Raw genomic sequence first — 21,319 nt, forward strand, 5'->3', positions numbered from 1 at the left:
TAGAGTATATGCAAATTGCCATCATACAAACTGAGGCAGCAGACTGTGAAAATTAATATTTGTGTCATTTTTACTTTTGGCCACGACTGTATACACGCTCTTAATTAATGCCTGAACCTGTATGGCTTTTTTGGCATCATGTGGTACTATGTAATATTTGACTGTATATGATTGTTAGAGTACAGTGAGGTTGTATGTTTAATGTCTACTAATTTTATTTGCTTATTTGCTTATTTTCAGAATGCCCCACAATATTAAACGGTTCTCTCTTACAAGTGCCAACAAGACTCAAGTATGGTTTCTTGTCAGCCTTTCCCACATTAAGATGCTCTTTTTCACATCATGTGGTTTGGGTATTTATGTGATTAATTCAGAGTGGCATAACACAGACAACACAGTGTGTGCGGAAGACAAGAACTGGGGGATTAGAGAAGCTAAGGGGAATGTAGACAGCATGAGAGAGAGTAATGAAAACCTTTGCAATGAACATGAAATTATTAGCGGTTACTGCTGAAGGCTGTAACAGCATTCTGCAAACTGAAGGCATCCCTCCTTACATATAATGCCAGCGTTCCACATGCCCACAGCAATTTGGTAATTGCTTCATTGTTTGTTGTTGATATTTTGTCATGTAGGCTATTATGAATCAACACAAAACCCTCTGCATCTCGCAAGGCTCCAGTTTGGTTTATTGTTGTAAAGGGGAGCAAAACTTTGATTGTGCTTCAGATAGTTTTGCTCATTTGAATTTGGGTATCACATACTGTATGTAGTAATAGTCAAGTTGCAACTATCACAATAAAGCTCACTATTTTATAAGCTAAAATAATCAGAGGACATTATTTTACTGTAGAGCAACACTATGACAAAGCATGAGCTCACGTCAGACTAATACTTCAATATTATAGCATAGAGGATATCATAGAACAATATAGCATACTGATATTATGGAGAATACACTTTTTAATTATGTTGCATTACCCGTAGCATGTGTTGCTGATAACCACTTGTCAAATGAACGATTGGCATTAGATTTCAAATGTCATTGTTTGATAATTTTTTTAAACTTTCATTAGCAGCATGATATGTAAACTAAAAACAGTACCACATTGCAGTACAATATATTTTACATTAATTATTATTTGGAAATATTTTGTATATTTCTATCTGAGGGATGATGTGCAAAAGCCTTTTTATAATATATTTTAATTTATTTCATTACAATTAAATGGCAGTTATTTTTATTACATTGTGTGAAAAACAAAAATTGTTAAAATTTGAGATCATGTCCCCCAAAATGCATTTAATTTGTTATTTATGTTCAGTATTGTATGTTAAGCCTGAGATTGCATACATAATGTGATTTTGTCTTAATATAAATCATTAAACAAGCCTTGCCATAGAAAGAGTGTGGTTGCTTTATCATCAGATGTCTCCCCATCAGAACCTTACCCCCCCCCCCCCCTGACATTTATGGTAGACACTAGCCTGGTCCGTCAAACTATGCTGGACCTAGCCTTTTGGGGGCCCTTAGTGAGATTTGGTTGGGAGGGCCCCCACCTCGCAATAAAAGATTTTAGTGGCCCCTCTCTTGACAGTGGAGAAAAACATGCTTTAAAACTAACAAGTTTTCTGCAATTCTACACATTTTGCCATGGGGCAATGAGAAAATGTAATTTTATAAAAATTCCTACAATTCTACCCATTTTACTATTGAGGGGATAATATTTATTTTTTCTTCCAGTTTTAAGGCAAATTTCCTGCAATTCTACACAGTTTGCCATGACTTACACCATGTTAATCAAATATCTGAGTGAGAGTGACCAACGTACCCAGTGGGTATTTGGCTATGATTACTATAGATTTAGATAGCTGACTAGACTAATTTACCAATCTAAAAATTGTTAGCTGACATGGCTAATTGAGTGACTGACAAAGAAAAAATGCTGATACACAACCAAATGTCAGAATTGCACCTTGTGTATTATACTATTCTTACTCTCACTAGTAAGTTATGACCTGACTGAATTCCTAAAATGAGGGGCCCTAAAGTCACTTTTGGCTGGGGCCAGCCCTGCATAAAACCAATACTAATATCATTAATTATAGGATGTTTCAGAATATAACGACAAATTGTATTCTGTTGTAGTGGCATACATGATTATCAATCAGTTTTCATTAGAACCTTGACCTTCTCACAAATCATGCTGTTCCATGCACAACATACAGTATGTCCATTATAATCAGCCGTGCGTGTCCGGAACCTTAAATTCCACTCAAATACCATGGGACATGTTTCTGCAAACACATTTGTAAAGTGTTATTTCTATGCACTGCCGCAGCTATTGTTGTGGCAGTGAAAAGTACATAATTTAGAGGGAAACGGGGATGTGTCTTTGAAAAGGAGTATTCCAATACTTTACTCAGATTAAAAACGTAATATTTGTTTCTAATTGGTACTGTTTTGTTTCATTTTGAGCCAAGAACGAGCACTACTACTACACGATGGTAAGCTAAAGTCAGCTGGCTAGCTAAGCATAACGACAAATCACCAGTGAACTTGGATATTATTCTAGCTAGCTGGTTATACAAAAACGGAACACACACACGACTATTGTGTGTTGTATTTATACAGAGAACACTGCATGGCTGTTTATCCGTAACGTCAATTGGCTTCTGTGGTCAGGTAGCTTAAGTTAGCTCTAGCGTTGCGCCTGAACAGGCCTCATTTCTCACGGTAACGTTCGTTAGCTAACGTTAGCCTGAGTTCACTGGCTAATACCATGTTAGCTAAGTTGGTTATAACGTTTGTCAATCCAAATTTGCAGTTTGTATTATCGACTATTTTGTTTAAGTTACTAGCTAGCTAACAGTACACCAAGAAAATGTAATGCTAACGTCAGCTAGTCAAAAACATTGCTAACTGCTATGTTTGCTTACACTGCACCACTAACCAGGTTAATATTTCACGTTTAGCCATGGCATGACAAAGCTAGATAGCTAATGTTAAGTTCAGAAGCTTCCTTGGCAAGCTTGTGCATGGAGACTACAGGTGTAGTAGCTAGCATTATTGCCAGATAAAGTTCATATTTACTGTACAAGATATTGCCTTGGACTAGTTAGCTATCAATATTAAGTTTTGCAAATAACAAAAAGCTAGCTAACAACATACAGAGAATAGGTATATTTTGGATTGCAAGCCAGGCATTACAGTCCCTCAAAGATTGTTTGCCACCAGCTCAGTGGCAATCATTTTGGCAAAATATACTGTCCCTATCGTTGTAGCTTCCTCTTTGCTGCCCACTGTTGTTAGGCTACCTCTTTTCAGTGTGTTTGCTGCTTAATCTGCATCTTTTGCCTTGGTTAGAGACAACACTGTCCCTGTGATAAATTGATGAATACTTGGGCCTGGACTGAAATGGTAATTATCTTGAACAGTTGGTTATTTAACAATTAGCCCCAAAACTTATCTTACCATCTCATGTTTGTCATTCATGCACAATACTTGCAGTATTCTCATAAGATATGTTTAACTTTAGTATCCAAGGATATCATTATATGCACTTTGATTAGCCTATATCAGGGTTAGGCAACCCTGTTCCTGGAGTGTTGCAGGTACTGCAGGATTTTTTCCCCTACTAGGCACTAGACTTAACTACTTAACTAAATGATCAGTTCAGTGATTGCCTAAATTCAAAACACCTGGTCTTCCAGATCAATTAAATCAATAACATGAAGTGCCTGCTCCAGGACCAGGGTTGTGCACCCCTTGTGTATTTTATGTCTATGGTTGTATTCTAAGACTTAGTAGAATCTAAGTTAACATATTTACATATACACATGTAATGAAACAAGGTCAGGTTAGGCCTCATCTTGAAATCATAGTTCTGCACTCTTGTCTACTCTTAAATTATTTATTTTTTTCTTTGTGATTTCTCTACCTTCAATGTATTATTCAATATCACTTGAATGATCTCCTGCTCCATGCCGGAAATCAGCCCTGCCTACCCTGCACAGGTTTAACAACAGGAGCCGAGGGCAGTAGGGTTTAGGTTTCAAGCTGAAGGAAAGCCAAATCCAGTCAGCCGTATTCCCCCAGCCAGGCTGCACTGGGGTGGGCAGACACACTCACTGACACTGTAATGTAGTTACAGTATTCAGGACCAGTGAAGGTCAGATCTCAGGCCCAGCTGTTGGGTCTTGATCAAGGGGAGGCTGGAGTCAATATAACACTCACTAGACTAATCTCTAACAATATGTCATACATTAGCACCTGGATAGCAGATACTAGCTTTATATGGCAGGGGAACTATTCCAATCATTTTGCTGTCTACTGTAGTCTACAATGGAAGCAGTTTCAAGTGCAAATACTCATGAGCTAGATCCTAATACATGTTTTTGTCCAGGTCATGATTTTTTTCAATTGAATGTCAACATCAGTTATTGCAATCCCAACATTCTACAATGCAAGATTTTTGCTTACACTTCAGGGCCTGCACTATGTGACTTATACAATGTGTTCTCCTTTCTTACAATGTGTTTGTTTGCAGGTTTCTTGGCAGGATGCTCTCCTGATTGCTACTTGAAGGGGGTCTTCCACGATCATCTGCCACTCCGAAGAGAAGACCCCACCTTGTCTCTGTGTTACATTGTGGCCTCTCTTCATCACCTTATGGAGGAGTAGCTCTTGACGGTTTCATTACAAGCAATAAAAGAAGACGTGGCACGGAGCAACTGAGAGGAGTGCAACAACAAGCAAAGAGACAATGTCATCCAACAGAAGCCAGAACCCTCATGGGCTCAAGCAGATTGGCCTGGACCAGATCTGGGATGACCTGCGAGCAGGAATACAGCAGGTGTACACCAGACAGAGCATGGCCAAATCACGATATATGGAACTGTACACGTATCCTTCCACATAAATACACTCCCAGGCTTCTCTGACTGTGTGCTTCCAAGTGTGTCTCTTTATTAAGGGCAGTTTTTATGGCTGACACCAGCACAGGTTTGCCTCAGTTTAAAGCATATTTGGGATAATCCATTGTCAGTATTTTAAGTTTCTACATTTATGTTGTTGCCTTTACCCACCACCCAGACATGTTTATAACTACTGTACCAGTGTGCATCAGTCCAATCAGGCCCGTGGGGCAGGGCCCCCTCCATCCAAGCCCTCCAAAAAGGCCCCAACCCCAGGAGGGGCCCAGTTTGTGGGCCTGGAGCTCTACAAGAGACTCAAGGAGTTCCTCAAGAACTACCTGACCAACCTCCTCAAGGTAATGCTCTGTTCTGTGCCTTTTTTAAATGGACTGAGGTCAATGAATCAATTAAATGAATTGGCCTGCTAGTTAATTCTCCATTGGCCCTTCCAGTAAAGGTTAAAAGGAAGTATATCAAATGTCCTACCACGTTTGCATGCTTATCTCTAACTACAGTGGTATATGAACCCTTTTGAATTACCTGGATTTCTGCATAAATTGGTCATAAAATGTTATCTGATCTTCATCTAAGTCACAACAATAGACAAACACAGTCTGCTTAAACTAATAACACACAAACAATTATAATTGTTCATGTCTTTATTGAACACACTGTGTAAACATTCACAGTGCAGGTTGGAAAAAGTATGTGAACCCTTGGATTTAATAATAGGTTGACCCTTCTTTGGCAGCAATAACCTCAACCAAATGTTTTCTGTAGTTACATATCAGACCTGCACAACGGTCAGGAGGAATTTTGGACCATTCCTCTTTACAAAACTGTTTCAGTTCCACTATTCTTGGGATGTCTGGTGTGAACCACTCTCTTGAGGTCATGCCACAGCATCTCAATCGGGTTGAGGTCAGGACTGACTGGGCCACTCCAGAAGGTGTATTTTCTTCTGTTCAAGCCATTCTGTTGTTGATTTACTTCTTTCTTTTGGGTTGTTGTCCAGTTGCATCACCTATCTTCTGTTGACCTTCAATTGGTGGACAGATAGCCTAACATTCTACTGCAAAATGTCTTGATAAACTTGGGAATACATTTTTATGTTGATGATAGCAAGCTGTCCAGGCCCTGAGGCAGCAAAGCAGCCCCAAACCATGATGCTCCCTCCACCATACTTTATAGTTGGGATGAGGTTTTGATGTTGGTGTGCTGTGCCTTTCTTTCTCCACACATAGTGTTGTGTGTTCCTTCCAAACAACATAACTTTCGTTTCATCTGTCTACAGAATATTTTGCCAGTAGCGCTGTGGAACATCCAGGTGCTCTTTTGCAAACTTCAGACGTACAGCAATGTTTCTTTTGGACAGCAGTGGCTTCTTCCATGGTGTCTAATGAACACCATTCTTGTTTAGTGTTTTACGCATTGTAGACTTGTCAACAGAGCTGTTAGCATCCTCCAGAGATTTCTGTAAGTCTTTAGCTGACACTCTAGGATTCTTCTTAACTTCATTGAGCGTTCTGCGCTGTGCTCTTGCGGTCATCTTTGCAGGGCGGCCACTCCTAGGGAGAGTAGCAACAGTGCTGAAATGTCTCTATTTCTAGACAATTTGTCTTACCTTGGACTGACTTTTAGAGATACTTTTGTAACCCTTTCCAGCTTTATGCAAGGCAACAATTCTTCATCTTAGGTCTTCTGATATCTCTTTTGTTTGAAGCATGGGTCACATCAGGCAATGCTTCTTGTGAATAGCAAACTCAAATTTTCTGAGTGTTTTTATGAGGCAGGGCAGCTCTAACCAAAATCTCAAATTTTGTCTCATTGATTCGACTCCAGTTTAGTGGACTCCTCACTCCAATTAGCTTTTGGAGATGTCATTAGCCTAGGGGTTCACATACTTTTTCCAAACTACACTGTGAATGTTTATCTTATGTATTCAATAAAGACAAGAAAAATACAATAATTTGTGTGTTATTACTTTAAGCACACTGTGCTTGTCTATTGTTGGGACTTAGATGAAGATCAGGTGAATTTTTATGTAAAATGTATGCAGAAATCAGATGATTCCAAAGGGTTCACATACTTTTTCTTGCCACTGTAAATATCACTCTTCTCCTCCCTCTGTCCCCATCATCTGCAGGATGGAGAAGACCTGATGGATGAGAGTGTATTGAAGTTCTACACACAGCAGTGGGAAGACTACAGATTCTCCAGCAAAGTGCTGAATGGTATCTGTGCCTACCTCAACCGGCACTGGGTCCGCCGCGAGTGTGACGAGGGGCGCAAAGGGATATATGAAATCTACTCCGTAAGACGACCCTTTTTTAGTTTTTTTTGTTAACCATTTAAGAATATGAGATTTAGGTTTTCTCAATTGTATGCATTACTTCATCCTTTCCTCTCCTTTCAGCTCGCGTTGGTGACATGGAGAGAATGCCTTTTCAGACCTTTGAATAAACAAGTGAGTATCTGCTCAGATTAGCTGTGGAAAAGTTATTCCCAGTCTTAGTTGATTATGATACATTTTGTTGAAGGCATGATCCTAAATGTGTCCCCCCCAACTAAGGTCACAAATGCTGTATTGAAGCTCATTGAGAAGGAACGTAACGGAGAGACCATCAACACTAGGCTTATCAGTGGAGTCGTCCAGTCCTATGGTAGGTCCTGGCATATTGTAATGGTGTGTTCAACCAATATGGAACTGTTGTGAGATGTGATGTCATGGCTCTGAAATTATGTTGGTTGATAGTGGAGGTTGTGTGTCTTTCAGTTGAGTTGGGTCTCAATGAGGATGATGCCTTTGCCAAAGGCCCCACGTTGTCAGTCTACAAAGAGTACTTCGAGACTCAGTTCTTGGCGGACACCGAGCGCTTTTACACACGAGAGAGCACAGAGTTCCTGCAACAAAATCCAGTTACTGAATACATGAAAAAAGTGGGTTATGAAACCAGTGTATTGAGCTAAATAGATGTATCAGTAGCCTTTTGTTTAGTGTAAAAAATTACAGAATCCCCCTCTCTTTCCTCTTTCTCCATCTCTTTCGGTCTCTCCCTCGGCTCTCTTTCTCCTTCTGTCTCTCTCTCAGGCTGAGGCGCGTCTGTTGGAGGAGCAGCGGAGGGTGCAGGTGTACCTCCATGAGAGCACGCAGGACGAGCTGGCCCGCAAGTGTGAGCAGGTGCTCATTGAGAAGCACCTGGAGATCTTCCACACAGAGTTCCAGAACCTTCTGGACGCTGACAAAAATGAAGGTATGGAGGAGATTCCAAATGGCAATTGCCAGCCAGACATGCCTTTTTGCTATTGCCAGATTTGTGCTTTATGTACTTTTTGTACATTTATACATTGCCTAGAGAAATTATTCATACCCACTTATTTATTCCACATTTTCTTCTTACATCATGAATTCAAAATTGATCAAATCTATTTGTTTTACCCATCTACACACAATACCCCGTAATAACAAAGTAAAAACATGTTTTTAGAATTTATTGAAAATTAAATACAGATCTCATTTACATACGTATTTACACCACTGAGTCAATACTTTGTAGAAGCACCTTTGGTAGTGATTACAGCTTTGAGTAGTCTTTGGTATGTCTGTATTAGCTTTGCACATCTGCATTTGGGGATTTTCTCCCATTCTTCCTTGCAGATTTTCTCAAGCTCTTTTATGTTAGATGGGAAGCGGCAGTGAACAGCAAGTCTTTCTGACGATTTTCAATGGGAATTAAGTCTGGGCTTTGGCTCAAGGACTTTCACATTCTTGTTCTGAAGCCATTCAAGCATTGCTTTGGCTATATGCTTTGGGTCATTGTCCTGTTGGAACGTACATTTTCGCCCCAGTCTAAGGTCGGTTTCAAGTTTTAATGTCACATGCACAAGTACAGTGAAATGCCTCTGAAGCAGGTTCTCATCAAGGATTTGCCTGTATTTGGCTCCATTTATTGTCCCCTCTATCCTTATCAGTCTCTGTCCCTGCTGCTGAAAAGCACTTCTGCCTTCAGCTCCTCAGCAATGTAGAGACCAGTGTGTCTGTTGTCCCTTGTGTCTGTGCTCTTGTAGAATACTGGTTGAGGTAGTAGAGATGATGTAGTTAATTATTCCTTGCCAACGAACATTCGTCCACCCATCAGAGATGATTGCAATAGTCTGCTTTTATGATTTGCTTGAACTTCACTTGAACTCTGAATCGAGCAAATGAGTATATAAAGCATGTCTGGTTGGAGGGGTATGCTGGGCGAGGAACATTCAGAATTCTCTTCCAATATACATTGCCTGTGAGGATCAGAGGTGAACCAGTTGCATACACAGCTCGAGCAAGACATTCATCACCATTTCTCTGACTACGTTCCTCCATTGAGTAAAAAAACCTTCTGATTCCAGGAGGACCATGAGCTGTTGCTATCGATAACGTGTCTGATTCATCATTTTCACCTGGAATAGAAATACAGGGACTTTTGTCAGAGGTTTCTTGTTGTGAGCGCTGAGGGAACTTTATGCACTTGGCCAGATGATTCTGCATCTTTGTTGCATTCTTCACATATGATTTGGCACACTCTTTGCAAATGTACACAGCTTTTCCTTCTACATTAGCTGCAGTGACATGACTCCACACATCAGATAGTGCCCAATGCATTTTCCTGTAAAGATTAGAAAAAAATGTGTTAAAAAAACCCAAATACAATTCCATGTTAGATAAATAGTTAGTTAGATTAAACAACTCCTTTGTAAGATAAATGTTTTAAAATGAAACGCGTATGGAAACAGGTGAATTAACACTCCTCAGTTGGCAGGCTCAAGCAAGCTAAAACCCACATGGTAGCAAGAACTAACTAGCAGAAATTGTTAACAAGTTAGAAATGATTTAAACACACTTTGCTGTAGGCTACTATTTACTAGTTAACAAAAAATCATGTATGTCATATAAAATAAATTCACCCCACCCAGTATTGTGTTTCAAAACTTACCAGAAAGCATGTGGTCCTTGGCTCAAACAGTGTAGTAGTGTGGGCTCCATAGCATCTCATTAGTGTGCAAGATCTTGAGAATCAGCTGTACATGTGAATGGAAAAGTGCACTGCACATGTGATGGAAGAATGCACTGTGCATGCAGAGGGTTGCAATTCCATCGAATTGGGGATAGTTTAACCAAAATATGCCACAAGACTTAGAATTGCCTTGTGTATTCCACAAAAAAAGGTTCACTGTTATAAGCTAACTTTTTTGATGAATTTAAGAAAAATGTCCCAAATTCCTTGGCTTAACATCCCATGGAAAATTTCCGAAAAAATTCCAGAAATTTCCCGAAAAGTTTCCAACCCTTTGCAACCCTAACCACAACTACCCTCGGTATTATTGGCCAATGTGCAATCATTGGAAAACAAACTGGATGATCTACGATTAAGACTATCCTACCAATGTGACATTAAAAACTGTAATATCTTATGTTTCACCGAGACTTGGCTGAATGACGACGCGGATAATATAGAGCTGGCTGGCTTCTCCGTGTTTCGGCAGAACAGCAACGTCTGGTATGACGAGGGTCGGGTGTGTGTGTATTTGTCAATAACTACTGGTGCGTGATGTCTAATATTTAAAAAGTATTGAGGTAATGCTCGCCTGAGGTAGAATACCTCATGATAAGCTGTAGACCAAGAGAGTTCACATAAGTATAATTTGTAGCTGTCTATTTACACCACAAACCGATGCTGGCACTAAGACCGCACTCAACGGCTGTATAAAGCCATAAGCAAACAAGAAAATGCTCATCCAGAAGCAGCGCTAGTGGCCGGGGACTTTAATGCAGGCAAACTTAAATCCGTTTTACCTCATTTCTACCAGCATGTCACATTTGCAACCAGAGGAAAAACAAACCTAGACCACCTTTACTCCACACACAGAGACACATACAAAGCTTTCCCTCGCCAACCATTTGGCAAATCTGAACATAGTTCCATCCTGATTCCTGCTTACAAGCAGAAACTAAAGCAGGAAGTACCAGTGACTCGCTCAATACAGAAGTGGTCAGATGGCGCAGATGCTACGCTACAGGACTGTTTTGCTAGTACAGACTGGAATGTGTTCCGGGATTCATCATTGAGTAGTATACCACCTCAGTCACTGGCTTCATCAATAACTGCATCGACGACGTCCCCCCCCACAGTGACCGTACGTACATTTCCCAACCAGAAGCCATAGATTACATGCAACATCTGCACCGAGCTTAAGGCTAGAGCTGCCGCTTTCAAGGAGCGGGACACTAAGCCGGATGCTTATAAGAAATCCCTCTATGCCTTCAGACGAACCATCAAACTGGCAAAGCGTCAATACGGGACTAAGATTGAATCCTACTACACCGGCTTTGATACTCGTCGGATGTGGCAGGGCTCGAAAACTATTACTTACTACAAAGGGAAACCCAGCCACGAGCTGCCCAGTGACGCAAGCCTACCAGATGAGCTAAATGCCCTTTATACTCACTTTGAGGCAAGCAATACTGAAGCATGCATGAGAGCACCAGCTGTTCCGGAGAACTGTGTGATCACGCTCTCCGTAGCTGATATGAGCAAGACCTTTAAACAGGTTAAGATTCACAAAACTGTGGGGCCAGACGGATTACCAGGACGTGTACTCAAAGCATGCGCGGACCAACTGGCAAGTGTCTTCACTGACATTTTCAACCTCTCCCTGGCCGAGTCTGTAATACCTACATGTTTCAAACAGACCACCATAGTCCCTGCCCAAGAAAGCCAAGGTAACCTGCCTAAAATTATTACCGCCCCGTAGCACTTTCGTCGGTAAACATGAAGTGCTTTGAAAGGCTGGTCATAGCTCACATCAACACCATCATGCCAGAAACCCTAATCCCACTTCAATTCGCATACTGCCCTAACAGATCCACAGATGACGCAATCTCAATCGCACTCCACACTGCCCTTTCCAACCTGGACAAAAGGAACACCAATGTGAGAATTCTGTTCATTGACTACAGCTCAGCATTTAACACCATAGTGCCCACAAAGCTCATCACTAAGTTAAAGACCCTGGAACTAAACACTTCCCTCTCCAACTGGATCCTGGACTTCCTGACTGGCCGCACCCAGGTGGTAAGGGTAGGCAACAACACATCTGCCACGCTGATCCTCAACACTGAGGCCCCTCAGGGGTGCATGCTTAGTCCCCTCCTGTACTCCGTTCACCTACGACTGCGTGGCCAAGCATGACTCCAACACCATTAAGTTTGCTGACGACACAACAAGTGGTAGGCCTGATCACCGACAACGATGAGACACCCTATAGGGAGGAGGTCAGAGACCTGGCAGTGTGGTGCCAGGACAACAACCTCTCCCTCAATGTGAGCAAGGCAAAGGAGCTGATCATGGACTATAGGAAAAGGAGGGCCGAACAGGCCCCCATTCTCATTGATGGGACTGAAGTGAAGCGGGTCGAGAGTTTCAAGATCCTTGGTGTCCACATCACCAACAAACTATCATGGTCCAAACACACCAACACAGCTGTGAAGAGGGCACAACCTTGCCTATTCCCCCTCAGGAGACTGAAAAGATTTGGCATGGGTCCCCAGATCCTCAAGTTCTACAGCTGCACCATCGAGAGCATCCTGATCTGTTGCATCGCTGCCTGGTATGGCAACTGTTCGGCATCTGACCGTAAGGTGCTACAGAGGGTAGTCCGTACGGCCCAGTACATCACTGTGGCCAAGCTTCCTGACATCCAGGACCTATATATTAGGCGATGTCAGATGAAGGCCCAAAAAATTGTCTAAGACTTCAGTCACCCAAGTTATAGACTGTTATCTCTGCTAACGCACGGCAAGCAGTACCGGAGCGCCATGTCTAGGACCAAAGTCATAAGAGTGCTGAACAACTAAACTAATCAAATGGCCACCTGAACTATTTACATTGATCCCCACCCCCCCTCTTTGTTTTTACACTGCTGCTACTCACTGTTTTATTATCTATGCATAGTCACTTTACAAATTACCCCCGCACATTGACTCAGTACCGGTACCCCCTATATATAGCCTTGTTATTGTTATGTAAATGTATGTTACTTTTTGATTGATACATATATATATTTTTTATAAATAAATAATCAATATTTCATTAACTCTTTCTTGAACTGCGTTGTTGGTTAAGGGCTTGTGTGTAAGAATTTCAGTGTTGTATTTGGAGCATGTGACATGCATTGTCATTCTCTGTCTGTAGACCTTGGGCGGATGTACAATTTGGTGTCCCGGATCACTGATGGATTGGGAGAGCTGAAGAAACTCCTGGAGACGCACATATATAACCAGGGCCTTGCTGCTATAGAGAAGTGTGGAGAAGCAGCTCTCAATGTAAGAACTACAATGGATTTAATAGTTAAATGTACCATTGTGTTTTACCGGTTCACATCTTTATTAGAATAATCTGAGACAGTCCTCTCTCCAGTTCACTTGGGTGTTCCTTGACTTTGTTTTCATTTATTTCACCACAGGATCCCAAAATGTATGTCCAGACCATCTTAGACGTCCACAAGAAGTATAATGCTTTAGTAATGTCAGCGTTCAACAACGATGCTGGTTTTGTTGCTGCTCTGGACAAGGTATGTTCATATTTTACTATATTTTGTGGTGTTAGACATTTTCAGACGGTGTCACACACACTTACACTGTTGTTGTTCTTGTTAACTTTGAACACCCATTTTTTTGTCTTCACAGGCCTGTGGACGCTTCATAAACAACAATGCTGTAACCAAGATGGTGCAGTCATCCAGCAAATCCCCAGAGCTGCTGGCTAGATACTGTGACTCTCTGCTGAAGAAGAGGTGTGCCTCCGCTCTGGCACATTCACTCAATGCATAACTCAGAACCACAGTTTGATATTCAAGTCTACGTACGCCTGAGACCAGTAGCCAGTACTCCAGTATTGCTATGGACATTTGTTCTGAAATGGTTCACATTGACTAGAGTCAATACGACGTCTACTCTTCTTGTGGTTTTAATAGACACTGCTAACATACAAGAGCAGGATGTCTGATTTTAAATGAAAGTATTTTCTTTCTTTTTTTGCACAGCTCAAAGAACCCAGAGGAGGCAGAGCTAGAAGACACACTAAACCAAGTGGTGAGTTGGACTGCTTTAAAAAAATATATATGTTTTTTTTTTTTTCCTCTCAGCTGCCACACTGGTACTGCATTTTATACATTATCTGGTTGTCTGGAGTCGACAGGATGAAAAGTGGAGCTTCTGCACTGGCTGCCTTCCATCTCCTCCCCCTCCTTCAGCCCGGCGTTGCATTTTAGTTGGTTTACGAGATGTGGTCTCCACAACTATCTAACTGTTATGTGTTCTCTTCCCTAGATGGTGGTCTTTAAGTACATAGAGGACAAAGATGTGTTCCAGAAGTTCTACGCCAAGATGCTGGCTAAGCGGTTAGTCCATCAGAACAGCGCCAGTGATGATGCTGAAGCCAGTATGATCTCCAAACTAAAGGTACTATACCACAAAAAATGTGTTTACCTCATGACTATGTTTTTAATTTGGCATTTTCAATGTGATATTGACATTACATTGTGATTGGTAACTAGAGTTGTGCAGTTTGTTTATTGTACAAATCTGTTAGATATTCTCTGGTTGCTCAGTCTTTGGACTGTGTTTTACCTGGGATCAGCTGTCCTAATGGCATGTCCTGCCCTCTTTCCCAACAGCAAGCGTGCGGCTTCGAGTACACCTCCAAACTCCAACGCATGTTCCAGGACATCGGAGTCAGCAAAGACCTAAATGAACAATTTAAAAAGCACCTCACCAACTCTGAGCCTTTGGACTGTGAGTATATCTGTCTGTGACTCTGATATGCGGTGGGACATTGTCCCCCATTCTGGGATTCATTATGTGATGACAGAAAGGATTTTCTTAATCTCGGAAACCCGGTTACCTGGATTGATTTAATAGGGCCCTGGTTTTTCCCAACCAAACTTTAAAACAATCACATTGAAACAAATAACTATTATAAGAAGATTGCTGATCTGTTTTCTGTGTGTGTGCGTCTCAGTGGACTTCAGCATCCAGGTCCTCAGTTCTGGTTCCTGGCCCTTCCAGCAGTCCTGTACATTTGCCTTGCCCTCTGAGGTGAGAGACTAACTGATCCCCTCCACAGTGACCCAATTTACTGACATTGATCACTGTTTTACTCACTGTTCTCTCTTTTCTTCTCTCCTACCCTCATTCAGCTGGAGAGGAGTTACCAAAGGTTCACTGCCTTCTACGCCAGCAGACACAGCGGGCGCAAGCTGACCTGGCTCTACCACCTGTCCAAAGGAGAGCTGGTCACCAACTGCTTTAAGAACAGATACACGCTGCAGGTGATTACAGGTGTTGTCTGATCAGATAAAATATGAATATTTCCTCTCAGACTCTAATAAGTTAGGGATTTTCATCAACCATCACTGTTGAACAAACATACTGGTGTGTGCTGACTATTAACAAGAAAAAATTAATGAATCAACAATATGCATGGAGCGGAGTTGTCATGGTATCCTCTATTATTGAATGGTTTTGACTTATTCCCTGTTGCTCCTCTTGTCCTCCCAGGCTTCTACCTTCCAGATGGCCATCCTATTGCAGTACAATGCTGAGGACGTCTACACAGTGCAGCAGCTCGCTGACAGCACACAGATCAAGATAGTGAGTACTGACAACTCAACGGTATCTAGTTGGCTATAGACAGAGAGACTATTCTCTTTGATGGATGGTCTTTCAAAGGAAGACATTATGCTCTGATGGGAATACAAAACATTAAGAACACCTTCTCTTTCCATGACAGACTGACCAGGTGAATCCAAGTGAAAGCTATGATCCCTTATTGATGTTAAATCCACTGATTGTAGATGAAGGGGAGGAGACGTGTTAAAGAAGGATTTTTACAATTGAGACCTTGATTGTGTATGCGGGTCATTTAGAGCGTGAATGGGCAAGACAATATTTAAGTGCCTTTGAACGGGGTATGGTAGTAGATGCCAGGCACACTGGTTTGAGTCAAGAACTGCAACGCTGCTGGGGTTTTCACGCTCAACAGTTTCCCCTGTGTATCAACAATGGTCCACCAGCCACTCAACATGGCCCAGCATCCCTGTGGAATGCTTTCGATACCTTGTACAGCCCATGCTCCAACCAATTTAAGGCTGTTCTGTGGGTAAAGAGGGGGAGGTGAGGGTGCAACACAATATTAGGAAGGTGTTCCTAATGTTTGGTATACTATGTGTATAAGCTGAAAGCAACAGCCCACTATCTGCCTTATACGTTGCCTGTTTTGTTTTTGTTCTCACCAGGACATTTTGGTGCAGGTGTTGCAAATCTTGTTGAAGTCCAAATTGCTGGTAGGTTTTATGCCTCTTATTTTCAGATAATCTACCAAACAACTCCAGTTGCTAGGGAGCCATCAATTAACTATTCTCTGAAACTTTGACCCAAGCAATGTTCTGTTGTCTAGGTCCTGGAGGATGAGAATGCAAATGTGGATGAAGTGGAGTTCAAACCAGACACCTTAATAAAACTCTTCCTGGGATACAAAAAGTGAGTGATTACACACACCATGTAATCAATATAGATCACAAACCTGCAAATTGTGGAACAAGATATTCTAAATTGCTATGTTACTGTACTGTAATAGATTCTATGAACTGTTGCTGATAGATTTTGATTTGAATCTATACAGCAAAAAACTTCGGGTGAACATTAACGTGCCAATGAAGACAGAGCAGAAGCAGGAGCAGGAAACCACTCACAAGAACATAGAGGAGGACAGGAAACTGTTAATACAGGTGCACTGTACATCACGCTATTCTATTTTTCCCCCTGATCTAACTCACACTACATGCTGCCACTGTCAACATTACTCACCTTGTCAAGCATTCAGTCACACTCACAAAAATCTGTCTATTGTCTAGCGTGCACAAACAACCTTTCTGGTCTAGAATATTCACCCAGGATCATTTTGGTCTAAACCTGCTGTGTTCTCTCTTTCTCTACCCTGCTGTAGGCTGCCATTGTGAGAATCATGAAGATGCGCAAAGTGCTGAAACATCAGCAACTCCTGGCAGAGGTGCTGAATCAGCTGTCATCCAGGTTCAAACCAAGAGTCCCCGTCATCAAGGTAAATTATGCCGTAAATTAGGCCACGTTAGATGGAAATTTACCTTACCCCAGAGGATTTCTTGGAACCACATACTGTAAATGCAACATCTGCCATGGTAGGAACGTGCTTGTTTGTGTCTTTCAGAAATGTAACAAATCTATACTCTGTTTTTACAATAAGGGTTATTTCCTGTAGGTTTATGGAAACCACTTTCTGTATGCAACATGTGCCATGTTAGTAATGGTCATGTATGGTTTTTGTCTTTCAGAAATGTATCGACATCCTGATAGAGAAGGAGTACCTGGAGCGTGTCGACGGAGAGAAAGACACTTACAGCTACTTGGCTTAAAACCTTTTCATTGTTCTCCACCCACCCACCCTCCCTCCTTTCTTTTTTAAAAAGTTGTCTCTTGAGTAATAAACATCATTCCTTTTGACATTTGGCCAATGTTGTCAGGAATGCGAGCACAGAAGGAGAAAAAGAAGAAAAAAGTTGTCAATCATCATCAAGGTGGTTGCGAAAGCTGGACTTCCTTTTAAACTCTGACATTATGGGATAGCTGCTCGCCCAGTGTTTGTTTGAAGATCCCATCTGAACTGCTCAGGATCGACAGATACATTTTGATATGTAAATATGGACAGAGACCTTTACCTCTTTACTTTTATCTTGCAAAGTTAATAACATACAAAAAAAACTATCAAAACCCTTCACACCGAGGGTTGCATGCTACTGCCCATCTGCATTTAAGAAGCAAAAAGACGTAATAGATGAGAAGCTATTAAGACACTGCTGCTTTATGTGGCAGTAGCAAATTAAGAACGTATGTTTAAAAAAATAAAAGATGAGTGCAATTTTAGCTGCACTTCCAGAAAGCGATCTGTGTTTGAAAAAGGCCCTTAGAAGTGTAATCTGCATTGTTACCAGCTACCAGAAGAACATTTGTATAGTGTGGTTCACTTTTTTTTTTTTTATGTATGGTAAATAAAAATTAAAGGTTTCTGTATTCCCTCTGATGGTTTTTATTCCTTCAAAGCTGATGTGAACTTTGGCCTGAGATGTTTACACACGCATCCCAATTCTAATCTATGTTCACTAATTGGTTGTGAAAAAGAGCTAATGTGATTGGTCAAAAGACCAATTAGAGGGGGAAAATATCAGATCTGTGCAGCCTGTGTAAATGCAGCCCTGGATATTATAGATCATTGCTGGTTTCTTGATGCTACAATCCATGAATGACCTACTTAGCTGTTCATTGCCAGTCATTTGTAAACTGTAAAGCTTGTCAACAAGATGTATTGTGTGGGTATTAGAACCGAAGGTTGCTACTTTCCCATGATCAGTTTTAATCAGAATGTACATTAATGGCTGTGTTTAGACAAGCAGCCCAATTCAGATTTTTTTTTAACCACTAATTGGTATTTTGACCAATCACATCAGGTCTTTTTTTCTGATTCGTCAAAAGACACATTTTTGAGAGAGAGAAAAAATATCAGAATTGAGCTGCCTGTCTAAACACAGCCTAAATCACTGAAAACGTTCACATCGTAGGCAGGATGCAGGCAGAAAATGTATGAGATTGGATCTTGGGGTTCTCTTGCCTATTTATAGTAAATAAGGGTGTGTGTACAGTGGTGGTGCTTACTATCACCAAAGATGATGGATATACTTACAAGATACTCTGGCCTAACAATGGGAGTCGTTAGGCACGGCGGGTTGTCTAGCCCCCACCTATCCTTTCTTTGGATTGGTGGATACATGTCATTATTGTAATCCTTTTTGAATATTTGATGAGGGTTGTTGACATCAACTGCCTGTAATGGAGAGAGATGCTATGCTATTAGCCACATGCCAAGAATATGCATAGCCATTTCGAGACAACTTCTATATAAAGTGTTTTTTCTCAAATTTGCCGGGATGTCACGTGTCCTACTTATATCAGTGCACTCGTAACAACTTAGGCATTACGAACTTCTATTTGTTCAAATAAACCTTGTGTAGAAAATAAGCCATACATTTTTTTGTTGACCAAATTCGACACTTGCATTGACCTCCATACAAAAACGCCTTGCTTGGCAGGTGAAGCAACAACAAAAAATGCCACAAGCTGGAGGAAGACAGATTTTCTGCAGAGTTGGGCCTCTCTTCCTCTCTGAAATCACTCAGAAGTGTAGCAAGCTAAGGTGACAACAATGCGTTGCTTTGAATGTTCAAAATCATAGTGTAAGAACACTTTTAAAGCCGTAAAGGATAAGATGATCCAACTTTCAATCAGATTCATTTCTGGCTAGCCACAGTATTCAACTATCTAGCTCAGTAGCTGTATAGCTTTCTAGCACATTCACTAACTTGTTTGTAAACAATCAACAAGCTAGTTAGCTACCACATGTTCTTGTCTAAATTTCAACAGAGTAGGTAGCATGCAACAAGATGTGTCAAATAACAGTCTAAAAAACACTGGAGGGCAAATAAATCACATTTGACCGTTCAGACACGGGTCGCATGGCCAGGAATTACATTTGAAATGTGGCTTGAAATCTGATTCCATGTGCTTTTTTGCTGTTTAGCCTGCAGGAAAAATAACAGAATCTAATCGGATATGCAAATCCATACAGGAAAATTATATATTGGAATATATTAAAAAATATATATAAACATTTTAAAATATCAGGAAAATGTATTAATTAAATATATGTACGTTTTTATATGTGTAATGTGTAAAATACAGTATGTGTAAAATACACACACGCACCTCACAACCTTCTCTACCCCGATTATAATTTGGAGTCTATTTACCTCTGGTACCTTATGCCTAGATCACACCGACAATGTCATTGAGCAAATAGTACGCAGCATCATCTGGATATGTGTGCAACAAAAGTCTAACATTCACCTTCTGCTACCATTTCTGTCAAGCACTCTATCCATACAGTTAGATGCATACATTCGATAAATCCAACATGTGCGCCACACAGAACGCACTGGAACTGCCTCTGCAACTCAATGCTGCAATGCTGCCAGGCAAACAGAGCGTTCCATTGGAAAGGAATGTACTTCAGGAGTACCAAAACGCAATGACTCTGTGGGTGTGATCGAGGCATAACCCAATGCTGCAAACGCAGCGCAGCGTTCCATTTGAAATCAATGTACTTCTGGTGTACCAAAATGCGATAACCCTGTCGGTGTGATCCAGGTGTTAGCATTACAGCCAATTTATGCTTGATCCGAAATGTGTCCAGAGGCGCCTTATGGATGGTGTTATGCCATTGCGGACTCTCCAATATTTTTTACCTTTTTATTTATTTATTTTATCAGGGAGTCATACAGAGACCAAGGTCTCTATTACAGATGAGTCCTGAATGACATACATAACAGAAAATACACACATCAATATAAATACAAAATGAAAGCAGAATAAACAAACACATTAATCAGTAATAAGGTCCTCAATCAGCCTTTTGAATTGCGCTAGAAGCACCAAAACATAAAATTCAAGAACATTTTGAAGATCGTTCCTGAAATAAGGTGCAAGAAAACTAAAAGCTGATTTACCTAACTCAGTAGAGACCAAAGGAATTTCCAGAATGAACCATCCCTGAGACCGGGTGTGGTAATTCCTATGTCTAAAGTTTAATAAAGATGTTAGGTACAGTGGCAGTTTTTGTAAAAGGGCTATATAAATGAAAACATAGCAATGTATCAAACTACGTGACGTCAAAGAGGGCCAACCAACTTCCTGCTAGAGAATGCAGTGATGAGTACTGAAACTGTTGCCCATAATAATGCGCAGTGCGCTGTGATAAACTGCATCTTACGCTTTAATGAAGTGGCAGCTGCATTCCTATAGATGAAGTCGCCATAGTCTAGGACCAATAGGAACGTAGACTGAATAATCTGCTTTCTACTATTTAGTGAGAGGCAGGACCTATTTCTAAAGAAGAAGCCCATTTTTATTCTCAGCTACTTAACTAACTCATCAATATGCTTTTTAAAAGACAGCTTTTCATCTATCCAGATGCTCAGATATTTGTAAGCAGGGACACAATCAATGGACACCATGGATACCATCTAAAGTACATATGCTTAAATCATCAAAGTTATTTTATGCGATGTAGAGAACAACATATACTTAATTTTACCTGCATTCAATATTAACTTCAGGTCAATAAAGTTTTTCTGTAATACAATGAAGGCAGACTGAAGTTCAGATAGAGCCTGGTCAACCATGGGGGCAATAGCATACACAACAGTATCATCGGCATAC

General features: G+C 40.9%; 1 protein-coding gene across 1 annotated transcript; it reads left to right on the forward strand.

The window, feature by feature from the left end:
* Positions 1-2,323: 2,323 nt before the first annotated feature.
* LOC120055897 (cullin-1-like) lies at positions 2,324-18,963 on the forward strand. The gene is made up of 22 exons (XM_039003937.1): positions 2,324-2,508; positions 4,551-4,906; positions 5,096-5,273; positions 7,064-7,231; positions 7,334-7,384; positions 7,490-7,580; positions 7,694-7,857; positions 8,009-8,171; positions 13,149-13,279; positions 13,420-13,527; positions 13,643-13,749; positions 13,999-14,047; positions 14,285-14,416; positions 14,632-14,749; positions 14,976-15,052; positions 15,154-15,285; positions 15,515-15,607; positions 16,252-16,299; positions 16,413-16,495; positions 16,638-16,743; positions 16,962-17,075; positions 17,326-18,963. Exons 2-22 carry the CDS (start codon positions 4,767-4,769, stop codon positions 17,404-17,406), a joined length of 2,334 nt encoding a protein of 777 aa, XP_038859865.1. The 5' UTR covers positions 2,324-2,508; positions 4,551-4,766; the 3' UTR covers positions 17,407-18,963.
* Positions 18,964-21,319: the final 2,356 nt, after the last annotated feature.

This window comes from Salvelinus namaycush, chromosome 11, assembly GCF_016432855.1.
Source record: "Salvelinus namaycush isolate Seneca chromosome 11, SaNama_1.0, whole genome shotgun sequence".
NCBI lineage: Eukaryota > Metazoa > Chordata > Actinopteri > Salmoniformes > Salmonidae > Salvelinus > Salvelinus namaycush.